The sequence below is a fragment of the Chroicocephalus ridibundus genome, chromosome 6 (genome assembly GCF_963924245.1).
Source record: "Chroicocephalus ridibundus chromosome 6, bChrRid1.1, whole genome shotgun sequence".
Taxonomy (NCBI): Eukaryota; Metazoa; Chordata; class Aves; order Charadriiformes; family Laridae; genus Chroicocephalus; species Chroicocephalus ridibundus.
In genome coordinates, this window is record NC_086289.1 from 25,988,091 (window position 1) to 26,005,824 (window position 17,734).

Genomic DNA, 17,734 nt, shown 5'->3' on the forward strand with positions numbered 1-17,734 from the left:
GGGTAATTCTCTAATTGAAAACACCTAGGACAACACACAGCACAATACAAAGGACTTCTAGAATGCAGAGGACAACAGTTTCCAAACTACTTCACACCCTATTGCCGGGATGCGTTCACATTAATTTTATGCTATGTTTTTAGAAAATGGTCAGAGAATATTTTAACTCTTTCCAATATACCATGTGCTTTGGATTTTTTAAATCCTTGTTTTGTAATTGTAATGTCATCGTTGGTTTTCCATCTACTTTTCCCCGCTTCCTCTGTTGTCACGAACCCGCTTTTTCAAAGCCCACTCCTGTTGGGAAATTTAGTTGTCTCACATTGTTCTAGTGGAAATTTATCTCTCGGTGGCAAGTGACCATTCATTCTGGTGGATTGCACCTCTAGGTATAACACTTACTCCTAATACTACTGTCCAGATGCTAGAGAGTAGTTTGGCTACTTCTCACAGACTTTTTTTTTCCTTTGCTTTTTCTTATTTTGTTCAGAAAGAACCACTAGAATTATGCAAATATTTGGAAAGAGAGAGAAGAAATAGTAACATGTGTTCATTCACCAATTATTATGGAATACACTTTAGTTCATGATAACATAATAAATTAGAGTTCCTGTGTTTTTTAGCCACTTTCATTGAAAACTTAATCTTTGAATTGTCCCTACTCTCCATTTACCATTTAATAGCTTTCTACACTAGGTAATTCTAGGGCACAAAGTTGGCAGCATCTAAGTGTACCACAGCTTTGCAGTTAAAAGAATTCAGTATAAAATGATGCTAGATTCTTTTCAGTTTAATCATTAATCAGCTTTGCATATTTAGACCTCAGGCAAAAATAAATAAATATGCTGAATAAAACTTATCAAATAAATTAAGCTATATTACCTAGTTCAGAGAGACAGGTATTCAATAACTACAAATAAAATGGAAAGCTCCCTGTTAAAAATGATATATTGGCATGTTAAGCGAGACACTACATTATGTCATTATATCCTACATTCTATCAAATAAAGTAAATTTTTCCTTAGTGAAAAAGGAAGAGCAAAGCCAGATGTTATCGCAAGCAATCAATAAAAATATTTTGATAAATAAAATTAACAATGCTGTCCAACATATGATTGGCAACTGCTGAAACATAAATTAAAGAAATTTCCCATTGCTGCTTATGGGAAAATTATGCAGATTAGAATTTGATTAGGTTTATATCATGAGACTCAATTTGGACTTTTAATCTATTAAGCTCCAATAAATGAGGCATCTGAATAGCTCCCCTGAGCAGCAACAGTAATAACCACAGCAGTCATTTTTTGCAATATGTATTCCAACAATTTCTTTAGCAGATGATTCCACATCTTTAAGTACAATTACTTTGTAACTTCTACAAAAATTTCAGGTGTATGCAGTGAGGAAATGGATCCATACAAAACACTTAAACAGACATTTAGTGATAATCAACATCTGTCACTCTGTTCTAGCAATATTGTTTTTCCATCAACTTGGACTTACGGTCGACTTCATGGTCTGTGTGGGCTAAATAGTGCCAGCAGACTTGTAAATTACTCAAGCTGGAACTGAGCTGGAAACCTATGGTAAAATGTCATTAAGTTCTCTATAGGCTGGGTCAAAACCAAAATCCCACATTCAAGGCTGTCTTGGGGATCAAAGATTTAACTGTGAGGGCTAAAGCCTCATTTTATCAAAGAAATCTGAACTGGATTCCCAGAGCTGAGCTCTGAGACAGGTTGGATTCAGAACAAGACCACCTCTAATTTATCTGGCAGGTATGCTCCGTAGGCCTCCTGCACATTTCCTGCAGTCTAATCTTTTTACAAGTATCCAAAAGCTCTTCCTCCTGCCTTACTCCATATTGTAAAAAAGCAACTCCTGGCAAAGTCTGCCAACTAGAGAGCATATTGTGCCCATGTCTGATCCTGCCAGATTTCACCAAATCCAGTCACAACTTTTTAGTGGACAGGTTGTCATAAAAGCACACAGTCAAGTGACAGTATGCAGGTGATTCTCAAAGATTAAATTTGGAATTTATAAACGTCAGGGCTTGATTAGATGCTCAGAGTAAAGGAACGTGGATTTTGTGTTCATGTGTTGATATATTTTTTAAAGAGAGGCTTAAGACAATTTCCTTCTGGCATTCATGCTTTTAGCATACACTACAAAGATTCTCCGCAAGCCAAAATTTTTTACCAGAACTCCAAACTGAATATCATAAGTAGGGGGAAAAAAATCAGTGTCACGCTCTTTGTCACTCGAATACTGCCTTCTGTAACACACACAAATTCAGAGTAGCATGTCTGTTAAAGACGTCTTAGTAGGTATCATGTATAAAAATGAATATCAGGTTGTTTTGCGCTATGCCAGTCTGCGTAACACTAACTCAACCAACTTTTCCACAGAAAGCCCAACAAATCACTCGCATCCAGGTGCAGGTATCACTGTGGGGAATGATAATCACCTGGTAATTTGTGTACTTCTTTAAAGAAAACCCTCCTGATCCAAACAGGTAGCTTACTACATCCCTGCTGCAGTTTAATCTGAACCTTGCAAATAACGAATGGTGCCCATTTGAAATAGGAATAAGGAAACACCATCCAAGGGTTTGGAGTATATTTTCAAAACACGCACATCGTCCCATCAGCACAATTATTTGCACTTCAGAATTATCGGTATTATTGGCCAGTATGAAAACCATCCCTGTCATGCATGATAAAGTAATAGGAAGGTAAGTAGCTCCAGAAAGTAGTTCCATTAAAAGAAATGTCCACCCTCTGATACTGAAGTTCACAGGAATGGCTAACACATCAAATGAGCCTTATACTCTGTTCAGCTCATAATATTACCCATTTTATGTGTCACATGTACATCATGCCACATTCTGTTCCAGTTTTAATATAGGTCTACCAAATACTAAAACTGGCTAATTTATTGAAACTACTCGAGTGACTGGAAATATACAGACAATGAAGATTTCCTTTTCTTTCTACTCCTCTTTTTTCACATAAACAAATAAGACAAGTAGAAATTGCAGATAGGGAATCAGGATGAATCTGAAGTAGCTCTCTAATTGCATATTCTTGAATGATGTACCAGTAGCAATATAATAGCTACAAATAATACCTAAGGATGCGTAGACACAACTGCCTGAAGAACAGCAGTGATACTATTGGTAGTACCCAATCTGTAAAGTTTGGGAACCTCTGCTTCAATCGGTACAGGATCCAGAATCAAGAAGACAGAAAGCAACTCATGCCTCTGATGGCCATTCGGGGGCGGAAGAATACCCAAAGTATACAGTCACCAGTGTAAATAAAAAGATTAGTTGCTCAAATGTATCAAGGAAAAAGGAAAAGTATACACAAAACCAATGCGGTATAAGGCCTGCTCTTAAGAAAAAATAAACTTTCCATTGCTCAGTTTGCACTATTTTGGATCACAGTTTCTCCCCTCTTCAGTCAACATTAATCTTAGAAAGAAAAGTAATAGTATTATTTTACTATAGTTTTTCTTAAAATCTTCAAGGTTTTGCCTGCCTTGCTTAGTTCAAATGTTTTTATATTTAAAGAAGTACCAGCAGAAGTTTCTCTACACCAACTCCATGTTTATTTTATTTATATGGGATCCAAAACCCAATACACCAGCAACCGAGCTGGTAAAGACCATGATAACAGTAAAATGTTATGTGTTATTCTTTAAGTAGGGAAAATTAAGTGGCAACCATAAAATATATGCCGTGGTATCCAGTGCACAGTACAGTCATACTGAAAACTTCCAGCAAGCAGGTTTTTTTTCTAGGTTTCAGCATTATATTGAATATTTACTGTCATTCACACATCTGAATACTACTGCTGGTTTTTAAAATGGTATAACCTCTATAAACACTTAAACAACACATTAACTTTCCTATCCATTATTATTTACTGGAGAGTTAAGTGGGTTGATAAAAAATAAAATATTTACTTCCTTGTTTGAATTTCATTAGTACCAATATCAGTGGAAATAGCTGTCCTTCCAACTAGGGGTTTTGAATATTTATGAGAGTCTTTAGTCTATTTCTTGTTATTTGATAGGATTCTAAGAATAAATATTCAAGTTGCAATGTGGATTTCTGTAGGCAGTGAGGTAGTTTAAGAAGTTTGAATCTGTGGGTTTGGGCAGGGCCAATCTGAAATATAAATCTGCAGATAAATTTTAAGGCCTATTTACATTTGACACTGCAAAGCACATTGCCAAAAAGTACAAAAAAATCAAGATATATTCCAAATTTTAAGAAGCACCCTCTTTGTCTATCTAATTCAGTCTACAGCTGCCTCACTCAAATGGAAGATATGTCCAGACAGAGTTCATATTGCCACTCAAGAACTGAATTGAGGATTTAATTAAAGAGTTAATAATAATCAAATTCTCAAATGTTGAGAAACCTGGGAGACACAAAGGCAAGGTTGCACTTCTTGAGTAGGTAAGTGGAATCACTTCCCTCTCTTGCAAGGAGAGTATTTTGGAATGTGCATCACAAGATACTTTGCATAAGCACTTCCCCACCTGACAAACTTTCCATTGCTTATCAAAGGATTGCTCCTGCTTTGACTCACGTGAGGGAAGTCCTACGAAGAAATGAGTCAAGAGAGTACTAGCCTTGGAGGAAAAGCTTAGGAAGGCACTGCTGTCCCCTGCCTCCCTTCACTGATCAGCAAAGGAGAGCAGAGAGATCTTCAATCCCCAGCCCATCCTCTCATGAACACCTGGAAGGAAACACTCTAGGTCCTTTCCACATTCCTAGCTATCAACTTGGTCTCTACTGTTAGACAAGAAAAAAGATGAGGACATTTCTTCCCTTTCATGAATTTTAGGTCTCACAGTAGGCTCATCTACACCTAATAATGAAATTAAAAACCAAAAAGCCTGCAATTTTCATTAGTTTTTAGTAAAATTACTGGAGGTGCTAGACACTAAAAATAAACAAGAGGAGTTGAGAATGGAAATGTTACTTTACATGCCACACCTGGCTAAGAAAATGTTGTAAATAAGACTTCAAATCTGTGTTTAAAAGCACCGTGAATTTCATATTTCAAGGATCCTGTTCCAAGATTTTGTGGCAAAATTCCTTTTTTAATAACTCTAAAGAAGATCTGGTAGCAAGGGGCAGGCAATGAAATCAACTGGGATATAATAGAGTGTCTGAGATTTATCTGTTTGCTTAGCCACATTTATTAAACTGGAAACAGCAAGGTTGCTAAATTGGAGTTGGATGGAAAAATCTCTTTGATATTTGTCCTCTAAGAAAGAGCTCACTGAAATGTTATTTTAAGCAGCTTGTCAAACACTGATTTCAACCCAGGGTAGATTAGATAAATCAATTCAATAGGGACTTTTTTATATAGCTGAACTTATTTCTGAAAAGTTTGAAGTTACTCTTCTAGGAAGACATCTTCTTCATACATGAAAAGTTAGAAAGGGGACAATTCACAAATTATTGAGGATTTATAACAGATATAGTTTCTAAAATACACAGCTTAATATGCTAAATAAAATGGTTCAAGTACCTTTTCTGAATTTAATTTTGGTTACATCCTAAACTGTTTTTAAGCAAGCTCACACTTGTGACTAATGGAACATTTGTTCTTAAGAATATCTCCTATAACTGTAGCATTATTAATCCAATCCATCTGTCCTCAAACAAACAAGTCACAATTCCACCAATGTTTTCTCAGTCCCCACATGACATTGTCTGATTTCAGTGAAATCTATCTACTTCTTTTTTAGAGAAGGAGTCATTTCAAAATTGTCTAGCTATCTTTGCCCTCACTTGGAGAGTCATTCTAAGTAACAGAAAAAAAAGACTGACATGAACTTGGCAGAAATACGAAATCCCATGAGGACATCCAATCACATTTTCATCCTGCCTATGCATTTAAGCAAAAACTCTGTGAAGTCAAATTTACAGAAAATATATATGCTGTTACATTGTAGAGATACTTTGCCTCACACTACTAACTAGTAATCATGGTCTTGTATTACTATTAAGAGTATGTGGCATTTAAAGTTGAATACAAAATTTAAATGAGCAACCAAACCTCAAATCAACATGAAAGGTCCAATCTCAACTATACTTTCATAGGATCTACTTTAAAGCTCTAAGGAAAGTTTGTGAAAGACCAGGTATTCCTATGACATTACAGAAATTTTATATAATCTTAATCTTGTATCCAAATAAATCAGTACAAAAATTCTGCATAACCATAATATTACTGGTGTGTGTTGAATAACATTAAATCACAATAATTAGTCAAGAACAAAGTTTATACTTCTTCCTTCAATAAAAATTCCTACCATACCATCTGCAAAATTCATAGATTTATTTTTTCAGGTTTGGTTTGTTCAGATGTTAAAAAGAAAAGCGGCGAAAATACATTATTAGGAGCACAGCAGTATTGACTCTTAAATGGAGGCAGTGCCCCAGTTCACCCTGCGTATCCAACTCTGCAGATGGTAAAGGTTTGGAAGGTTCTTGATAACCCGAAGCTACCAAGTTTTTAGAGACTGCCTATTATGGGAAGTCTGTGCTACCTCAAATTTAATCATGTCAAATTTAAAAATTAAGAGGTCTGTCTTGATAAAAGAATGCCAAGTATTTTGTAAGTTTTACCCTAAAGTTGTCGAAGTTCTGCAGCTCACTAGCAGATGTTAGATTTTGCTTTTCTACAATGGATATCACAGACCAGGATTTAACTGGAAAGGACAAAACCCCAAATTCTAGCTTTCTCCTGTAGCGTTATTAGACTGGGGGAATCTGCTGGATATCGATGCTTTGTATCTCTTTCACACTAAAGCAAAACCAATGACATTGATCTCTGAATTCATGTATGTCCTTTAAAAAACCCGCAACCTTTGTGCATATAAATAACCATTTATTAAACAAACAATACGTACTGAAGCAAAGAAAGATACCAGAATTACGCTCATGAGGCTGCTTGCTATGGTATATAACTTTCAAACTATCTTGTAATCCTGTAATATATTATCTATATGTTCCATTTTCGTGAAGTTATCTTCATAATCAAGATGCTATCACAAGTATCGTGGGCATTGAAACTATTTTTAATTTTCATTTAAAGAGCAATTAAAGAAAGACAATGGATACACAAGATAATAAAGTAAGTGATTAGCAGCATGCAAATGACATAGGCTTAATGATAATACCCTGTTCTATTCTCCAAAGGGCCTGTCGGGAGAAACCCTTCCTACATGTGGTTGTGCAGCTAATGCGCCGCAGCCTACAATTACAACATTGCTGACACCATTAACCACTGAAACAACATCACTTCATGAAATCCTTGTTGTCTCATTAAAATGCAAAGGGTCAGGTAATTTACCAGCATTGTGTGTCTACTTTTGTTGTGGGTAATTAGCAAGCATTACCCAGCATGGACTCCTACTGGGAAACCAAGAAACTGTGAAATATTAAAAAGATTTTTTTTTAATTTCATGGGAATTTGAAAGATTCACAATTGTAACCCAAGCACACCTTTGTACTCAAGGAGCCACAAAATACAGACCTTTCATACATTTAATGTCAAATTATTTCATGGTTGGTTATTTTAGAAACTAAACATCAAATTTTAAGAAAATTTCTCTTGTATAATTGGATCTAGATATGTATCTCCTTCTGCAATCAAGAACTTTTAAAAAATACAGAGACAGAGAAACAAAACACCTTACAGTTTCTTAAAGACTTAAAAAACATATAGTTTCTTCAAAAATACTTTTTTAAAAAGTCAAAACACAGACACTGGTGTAGTACATTCTAATACCCATGTTCCCTTTCTTCTTGCTAATTGAAGTCCCATGTCATCATTTAAAGCAACCTTGGTAACATTCACTATTGGCTCACATCTTGTCAGGGAGCAGAATGGTCCCTTATTCTTTAAATGGAAGTTTTGGAACATAAAACACATTCCAATAAAAGTGAACAGAAAATTATGAATTCATTAAACTACTTTGGTATCTTGTGCTATATATAATATTTATATTCCAACTACTGTAAAATATGCTTTAATATCTTTAGGCAACTATAAGGACTTAAATATTTATAAAATGGCTAAAGATAAAGTATAGCTCTCTTATTCCTACATACAGATGATGTAAGGCATGCAATCAAAGACAATAACACTTTCAACCCATTTGTCATCTTAAAGGAGCCTTTCAACTTCAGATCCCTGGTGTGCAATCTACATAAGAGTTGTTGCCTACATAGGCAACTCCAGAGGAGTTTGCTCCTTAAAAACTACCAAGAGTGCTATACTTCACATAAAACAGGGTTTTCTGAAAATGGAGACAAAACTATAAATTTGCAGGCAAAACAGCTCCAAGTGGGGCTTCAAAATACTGCTGTATTTATCTCTGGGACATCTGGGAACAGGAAGCATTTTGATTTAATATTTCATAACATAGAGGCAATTGCTTCCTTGCCTGGTGTATAATTAATGCTCATAAAAAGAGCAGGGTTTTTTTATTCCTCAGCATCAGAAATGCACAAAATAGTACACCTTCATAATAGGGGGTTGCTTTCAAGATGTTGAACAGCAAATAATAATAAAATAGAGTCACCATGAATTTATAACAGTCTTGTCATGATTAAATATATTTATAGTTTAAGTGTGAAATCACGTGCTTGATGTACTGTACTATCTACCTCCTTTGCCCGGTTTTATCTTTCTCTTGCTGAGGCAGAAGTTGTCTTGAAAGCAGAGGAGAAAGAGGCAATTGTGAAAGCTTGAAGGTGTTTGGGCTAGGACCTTGCAGCGTTTCTCAAATACAGGGAAATTGTGTCAAAGACACGTGTCCCTCCAGCCGTTCCCCAAAACATTTTTAGTTTATAAGCAACAGAATTGAAAACCTCTTTTCTTAATATTTTTTCTCTCTTCCTGGGAAGACTTTGAGAGAGACAGGAAACTGCTCTCCGTGTGTGTAAGTTCTGGCAGCAAATGTTAGCATCCAGCTGCAAGGAAAACACAAGAACTGTGAACCGTGCTGGGGGGGAACTTGTCTCTGAAGGGTTTCTTGGGCAGGCTGGAAGGTTAGCAAGGTCCTATTTGACGGAAGGGAAGGACTCCTGACATAGACGGCTTCTATAGCACAGGAAACAAAGTTAAGTGAACAGCCTCTTTCCCACTCAGCCTCTTTATTTAAGTCCAAATCTTGCAAAGACTCGCACATAATCTAACTTTACACAGGTGGATAGTTTCATTGAAGTCAGAGAGATTTATTAACCTGTATAACATTGAGTACATAACTTAAGTTTTGGAACAAGCAAGGCATCAGATTGTAAACTTGCCAGGGCAAAGGCCGTATTTTATTCTTGTATATATCAGGACTATGACAACAAGCTCTTAATCCCATCTAGAGCTCCAGTGTGCTACCATAAAATAAATAACAGCCATCAGCTGATCCATCTGGTTCAGCAGGATAAGAAATTATGTGCATGTTGCAAAAAGGTAGTACTGAGTTATTTATCACAGTGACCTAATCTTCAAAAATTGGAGGGTTTTGTGAGCAAATGGTGATGTGGGACATGTGCTGGGAAGTTAGGATACCCTTATGTCATTTTTCAGTTAATAACTTCATTACCTAGGATGGTCAGCCTTTGTTTTGAAAAATAATAATGAACCTGAACTATAACAAACATTCCAAAATTCAGTTATTTAAACAATAACCAACTGAGTACAAAGTTTTGTTAACTGGATTATTATTTTTGTCATTTACAACAACTGATGCTAGCAAAAATACAAGGAGCATTCAGAAACACACAGCATAAAAACATCCTTAATCAGGTGTGACCCCCACACTAAACTATCAACCCTGACAAACCAATAACCCTGATGCCAATGCAAAGTGCTTGCCGTTTTCACAAATGTGACTGGTAGGAGTGATAGTGTCTAGGAGAAAATTTCTCAAAACATCTATGTGATTTAGGAAATTATGAGCTATCTTTAAGTATAACAAGCATTTTGCAGCCTAAATTACATTGATTTGCAAAGACACACAGGAATCTAAGTGCTTAAAAGATTAAAGTTAGTGTCATAGCTTACTTAGACACTTAAAAAAAATTAGCCCAAATCTTTCACTTTTAGCCAGCACTATTCATTTATTTATTTTTAACATTACATCTACATTTAATATTCCACATTTACTTATATGCTTTCCTAAGGAGGTCAAGTAACTCCTTAAACTCTGAAATTATTTAGCTGGCTTTAGTAGAGTTTGATTTTCTGTATTTGAAAGTAAGGCTCTTTATTCCTACATTTTCATGTAATATAACAATTTAAACATAGGGAACAGTGCTGGGGTTCCCACAGAATACTGAAACCATAACATCCTAAAAAGTAACCATGTCTATGACTATCAAACCCTATATTCTGAAATCTTCACTTAAAAACTTTATCTTATGACTATAAAATAAGAGAAATAAGATTCAACATTCACCACAAAACCCTCCTTCAGGAATAAAATTATTGTTTTGAATTTATAACAAACATCTCTAACAGCACTACGAATCACTTATCTCCGAAAGTGATACAAAACCTTTGCTAATCAAGCTTTTCAGACAGTTTTTATCCTTTCCCGTTGTTTAAGAATTTTCTCTCATTTCCAATCCTGATAATACTATTGTCGTTCTCTCTCTTTTGCTAACATTTCAGAGATAAAATAATCAAGAATTATTGATTGGTAGAGGTGAAAAAGAACGTATTACCTGCAAATATATTACCTTGCAGCAGATTGTGAGACTAAGTCCATGAAAAATTGCAATAATTTAAGAATTAATCTACAGTGGCTAACTGGTTTTGTCCTTTCCATAAAAGTTTAAGCCACCTTCAACAAAAAAATGATGCTGAAGCCACAAGTGATTTTTAAAGGAACTGGATCAAATGAAACTAAACTTGTACAAGGTTACTTTAGCTTGTGTAATCTGTTACACTGGAAAGTCAGTGTGTAAAATTCTGAGTATGTTTACTTGATTTTATAGGATTTTCCCCAGAAGAATCCTGCCATGATGTATGAGATGTATTACCCAGGAGTTCATCCCCTCTTTATTTTTTTCTCTTTATTCTTTCTTGTTGGAGGATCTATTACAAGAACTGTAAATGGAGGCCTTAAAAAGATCTCCCATGTGTTGAAATAGTGTTCCTAGGGAAAATTGTCATAAGTTGAAGTCATTCAGAAAACAGCTGCAATTGTTACTATGCTGAAATACATCTGCCCTGCTGTACTGTGATCTGTCTTGTAATGTCCATAGAAAGAATGTTACTATACAGCTTCCCCTTTCTGTACTTTAGACCTGCTTGGAGCCATGAGATCACTTTTCTTTATTGTTTAGTAAGTGTTTTTTAATGAAATGTACTGCTCTTATTATATAGGGCTCAAAATAAGATCTAAATCACTGTCCAATAAAAGAAAATTATTGAGTTGGATATCTAAAGTTACTGCCCAGAGGCTACTCTGGTACAGTATTTATAAATCTCTAAACAGTTAAGTATAATTGTCTGTCTGGTCTTTGGGAAGAAAGCCAAATAGCAGTCTTAGCTACAACTGAAGCAAAATATTTTGTGTTGGGCCCCGTTCATCTAGTGGGTAAAACAACAAGTAAAATTCCCACAACGTTAAGACTCTGTAAGAAAATACAAGAACATGAAAAACTAAATGGGAACAGTCACTAGATGCTACTTGAAGAAGAAAGGATGGAAAGGTCACCAGAATGAGGGAAAGGAGAATTACTGGAGCTGTCCCATCATAACTGCCAAGGCAGAGCCCATCTCAGAGTCAATCTTCCTGGGAGCTTTGGAAAAATCTTACGGCTAGGGAGCACAAATGCTTAAAATGTATCTGATATCCTTTGGTCTTCGCTCCAAAATACTTCTTGATAAAATAGTCTCATCTTATATTTGAGGAGGCAGAGTGAGAATCAGGAAGGGTCAAGGCACAATAAAAACAAATATCCAGTACACAAGGATGACTTTTTCTCCATCACAAACACACCTCTTTACAAACCTTTCTAGGAAGACAACCAGTCAACATCTATAAGAGGAACAGCAAGACAAAAACAGGGCTTCCCTTGTCACAAATACACATCTGACTGAGTTTATGAGTCATTTTGTGAAGAGGTGAGTCAAGCTCTGACGTTACAGCGTTTTGTATCTCAGAAGATGAGATATCTCAATGAAAGCAATAGTTTGATGCAGCTTCAGTGGGACACACTTTGGCCTTTCTATGCTTGGAATCTAGGTCTCCCAAAGGGCAAAAACTGCCCTGATGATTTCCAAAAGCTCATTTTCAGGACATCAGAGTCTGCACCCCTAACCTCCAGGAAGCCTAAGGAGTTGGCCAGTCAGGTTTGAAACATTCAATGCAGACAGCCATCAGAACGCTTTCAACATGAGATCTTTCAACAACACAGGTCCAATTTGAAAGAGTTTCTTGTTCTTTTCAAATAGAATTACACGTTTTATTGAAAGGAGACTAGCAAATCCTTCCAGAACAGTTAGAAAGCTTTTCCTTCTACGGAAGACACCTTGTTTCTATTCGCAGCTCTGTTTAGTCATGTGTTTGGTCATATGTTGCTAGACAGCTGATAATGAACATAGATTTGACAACTTAAGATAGTTTACTGTCATTCGCTACACGGTCCTCTGTAGCTCTGGTCCAGAATTTATATTTTTTTTTCTGTGCTTTGGAACTCTGAGCTATTTTTTCTTTCTTCAGGAGGTCAAGGCAGAGCACTCTGGTTGGTTAAGATGCAATTCTGGCAGGATGAGTTAGGACTCAAGGCAGGCAGACCAGAGGACAAAAGTGTTGTCACACTACTTATAAAAGGTCCAGATAATTAATGCTGCCTAGTCAAAAAGCCTGGGAATATTTTAACACTATAAGGAGACACTAGTAAATCTTTGATCCTGCATGAGAACTGCTGTGTGTGTATTAAGTTCATCTTGAACTAGTAATAAGAAAATCCTTTCTTGATGTAAACCAAATTCAGTAGACTTTCTTTCAGCAGTTAATTTAATCCATTGGGAATTGGTAGCCCTATTGTTACAGAACTTTCCCTATCAGGAAGCCTTGCTGTCATATGTCCACTCTCCTGTTCCTACTACAAGGCCTTTCCTCTCAGATTGCATCTGGGTTCAGTTGTTGGTGCAATGGTATGCCCCTGGTTGGAAAGGGCATGTTTGGATGGATACAGAAGGTTGGATAGTGATGGATGTTTATATGCCTAGGACTGGAAGTGACTTTGCTGTAAAAGTAGGTGACGAGGGTGAGGCTCTGGGGAAAAGGAAATGAAATCTCCAAATTTGTGGGTTCTTTTTCTGCTACCAATTTAGAACAAAGAAGTTATAGATATGGCCGTGTACTTCAGCACTGGACAATGATTATGGCTCATCTGATGATTAAATAATTTTGCATCCTGCTTTTTATAGTGCACTCCTTGTACTGGTGTCATCTTTTGTCTGACACTGGAGTGAAATAATCACAGATAAAAACCGGAAAGATGTTTGTGCATTCAATAACCTATCAATTAAATGGCTGTATTTTTTTTTTCCATTTCAGAGGCATAAAGATAAATTATAAATAAGGTTTCCATATGACTTTCCACTGCTTAGTGACTACAAAATTATACTAGCTTATTAGTTAAAACAGCAACGGTAAGATTACACTGTTAATTCCTCACCAAAAATCTTGCTGTTTAGTTCATACGTTTCTCAGGCTGTTCACATACTTTGTTCTCTTTTCAACACCCTGCCACAGGTCAACTAACATTATTCCACACACCCAGATTTTCTAATGTCAACATTTTCTATGATCAGTAATAGGAGTCACATAAAAGAACAGCATAGAACGCTCTTTCAAGGGGTGGTGTTGGTGAGAAACATCTTAATTCAAAATCATACATTCAGATCTAGAAAAATTCAGATTGGCAATACTTAAGGTTTGTACCAGCTAACGTGTTAAGGATAAGTAAATATGTCAAATAACGCACAAATATTTAACGAAAAGTAAAATGACAACTCGCCCTGTAAATAAAGGTACTTAATTGCCAGCAAGGAGCTGAGAGGTGGTTCTAGTGTGCTGCTTGTTGACCAGCAAAAGTTGAATCACTTGATTTATACAATTGTCACGGTAGTCGTGGCTACCATACGTTAGAGCTGCATTTCACAGACAAAAACGTCACATTGGATACAACTTCCAGTAAAGTTTGTGCTATCTATTGATCTAATTGCTTCTGACGGTCTAACCATTGTATTCAAGGTCTTTCAAGAAAATTTACTGTACTGAAAGCAATGCAAATCAAATCAGGAGTTGTGGATACCATAAGCAGAGAATTTACTGGGAAGATAATTATTTTTGGAAGCAATAGGTTTTGGAAGAACCCCTCAGTAGTCACTGCTTCCAACTAAAATAGGCTATTGGTTACCTGTCTTACACTATGCCCTGTTTCCCCAGAAAAATTACAGAAAGATTAACGTTTTTTTTTTTTAATGCACAGACTGATATTTATCTGAAGAAACGTCCAAATTCTAAGTATGTGCTAAACTATTATGCCTCTGCTATTCTGCATCAGCAGCATTGAATAGGGCTGAAGGGATTTGGACTATGGCCCCGGTCTACGCTTTCTGACCTATAGGGGCTACGCTGTAGCAGCAATCTGGATATTATAGAATTATAGAACAATTCAGGCTAGGAGGGACACCAGAGGGTCTCTAGTCTGACTTCCAGCTCAAAGCAGGGCCAGCTATGAGGTCAGATCAGGTTCTTCAGGGCTTTATGCGGTCAGATCTTGAACACCACCAAGGACGGAGAGTGAAAAATGAGAGGTGGTCATGTGGTGCACAAGACTGTTATATCGCTAGGTTTTTCCATCCTCATTCAGGGGTGGTCTAAGATCCAGTGTACTCCCAGGGGTAAAATAGGAAAGCCAAGCATGGGAAATATCACTAACCTCTGAGCAAAGGCAGAAGAAGGAAATTCTCTCAGACACTCCATGCTCAAGAACAGGAAGGGAGGAAAGGGGTGAGACAAAGAGATTCTATTTCTTGATGATTATGATTAGGTGTGTGACAGGAGACTGAGAGAGACCCACCAAAGAACAGCCAATAGCCTGGTAGTGAAAGTACATGTTTGGTTTTCAGACACCAAATTTCAAATCCCAGGTCTAAATCAGCAAAACAAGGAACATCCATGCCTGTCTTCCACTTCTGCAAGGAGTTTCCTCATCTTGACTATAAGTTATTGTAGTGGGAGTGTCCTGGTTTGAGTGAGCAAGTCAGTCTCACAAAATTTTAAGGGAAGAACTCTAAAATACTTGGGGGCCTATTGCTTCCAGGCCACAGATTTGAAACTTCAAACACCTGTGGTGAAAAAACACTTCCTTCCTCTTCTTCTCTAGATCTACTTGTTATCCAGAGAACTATCCAACCTGACTTTGAAAATTTCTAACTTTTAGTTTCCTGGTACACTTTAATTCCAGTATTAAATTCCACAGTTTTATTACTGACTATAGGAAAGAATTTTCCACATTCAAGAAGTTTCCATATTCAAAAGTTACCTCGCTGCCTCTGATTTTTGGCTCATAATTTCTCTTTCCTGATTAGAGTGTAAAGAGGTAAAACTGAACTTAATCTTAGTTCTCACAGTCCTTGAGGGAAAACTATCTCTAGGTCAGGCTCATGGGGAAATTGCAGACCAAAGCACTATCCTTTCTACACCTACATTTATAGCAGGGCTAGATCCAGAGGGAATATTTGCTGCAGCGCTTAATAGGTTTATCAAAGGTAGGACTTCAGCTGCATAAGCTGCAAGACCCTTCAGGGATAAGAAGATAAGATTGTTTTTACACTGATGGTCTTTGCCAGGGTGCTTATGACTGCTTTGCAGCTGCTTTGCACAGGCACAGTTGGTGTAAAATAGCCTTTGGCTACCTATGAATCAGTCCCCTACTCTCAGTAAGGTCTGAAGGATTCTGTTCAATGTCCTTAAATGGGATGAGTACATGTCAAACCATGGGAAGAAATCAGCTTTGAGTTCATTCTAAGTGGCTTTTTGAGCAAGAAGGCACAGGAACTCTAAAGACAATTTAAAATTCCTGTTCTTTTTATTTTACTTTTTAGCTTGTATTACTCAGTTCTTTTTCTCTGTGGTTGCAGTGTGCTTTACATAAAAAAGAAATCTTGTTAGACAGAGGCTTCAGGTATTCTGAAGTGAGTATGAGTTAGCTTTGGCTTTATAACAGCAACCGCCCTGGTAAGAAAGCCACAAAGCAGGGCAGGGCGAGAAAACAAGGATTTTATCTATATTTTTAGGAAAATTCAAAACTGTGGAAAAAATGCCAGTTTCACATTCATTCACTTTTCCTCTGCAAGATGTGCTTTGTGATGTAGCAGAGAAACTGCGTGACTGTCCCTTTAAAAGCCATCATACCAATCAGCAGGTTTAACTGTCAAGCAAGTTGATGTAGGGCTCTTTGAATTACTGAGTGAGGGATATTCTTCCTGCCAGGTCCTGTCCCCTGTAGGCACTGCAGAGAAGTATTATAGGGCAGTCCTTACCTTGGGAATTAGCCTGCAAGACCCCAATGCTGTCATCAAACTGCATAGATTTGATGTTGAGTGACGCCAAGATGCATTCCTTGTCCTGCAGCGAAGCATCATCAATATTATTCTGATTGGCTGACAGGATAACGCACATGTCGCAGAGGTTGATGTTGACAGCCCTTAAATCAGCCCGACTTAATGGCGTACCCTTCGGCACAGAGAAAAGGAGGGGGGGGGGGCAGGAGAGGAAAAAAAGAAAAACAAATTAAAGATTGAGAAGGAGCTTTGGGAAATTATTTAACAAGTATCTTTTTTATGCTCTGACATTAAGCTGGTCTAACTATGTGCCAGGGAATAGGAGATGTGTGCTAATCTAAAGGGTAGTTGGTGCTGATGGCAGCATTTTAGGCTCAGACTCAATACTCAGTCAAGCTATTACTAACAAACAAGAAACAGGAATAATGCCAGCATTCTACATCTCATCGGTGACTTCAAATTGTCTTGATTTAAGTTGCTATCATGTGGCAACCTCTGGCTCTCTGAATATAACAAGGGGTGTGTTTTAAATGTCTATTTATCTACTACCGAGTCACAATGGTCTTGGGCAAAAGAATAGCAATTTAGACAGGAAAGCATTATGTGTCCTACACATTTGAGATGCAATCAGGACAAAGCTATTTTTTTTCTACCTGAAGCAATGCAGAAAAAAGGTTAATCCTTTTCAATGCATGTTTTTGGTGCTTCTAGAAGGAAAGCACACTGATCTTCAAAGTTGTGAGATTAAACCCTTTGAAACAGAAACAAGGTTTTATCTTAATAGGCACAACTCGTGCAACATTCCCTGCTTTCACAATTCCCAATCAGAGACTGCAACAATTAAAATGAAATGTTGTGGTAGTCCGGGGGTTTTTTTTTCATAGTTAACACAAATGAGGCATGACGCTTAACCCATTCTGTTTTGTTTAGAGAGAACACTTGCTTTTCACATTCCAACAGTCCACATCTCTAGTTACAGAATATTAAATTTATGTCACAGGGTCTGAAAAGTCCAGGAAAAAAAAAAGATTTTTTTTTATGGAAACTAGATTCTGCTCTGCTGCCTCACATGGTTTGGTACCCAAAGACCCTAATGATGATGAGGAGAC

At 36.9% G+C, this 17,734-nt stretch overlaps 1 protein-coding gene across 36 annotated transcripts in view; it reads right to left on the reverse strand.

The window, feature by feature from the left end:
• Positions 1-17,734, reverse strand: part of KCNMA1 (potassium calcium-activated channel subfamily M alpha 1) — a 508,587-nt gene that overhangs the window by 38,560 nt on the left and 452,293 nt on the right. For all 36 annotated transcript variants that reach the window (XM_063339500.1, XM_063339499.1, XM_063339492.1 and 33 more), the window contains one exon: positions 16,605-16,797. In XM_063339500.1, coding sequence (XP_063195570.1) covers positions 16,605-16,797 — 193 coding nt within the window. The remainder of the gene's footprint in view (positions 1-16,604; positions 16,798-17,734) is intronic.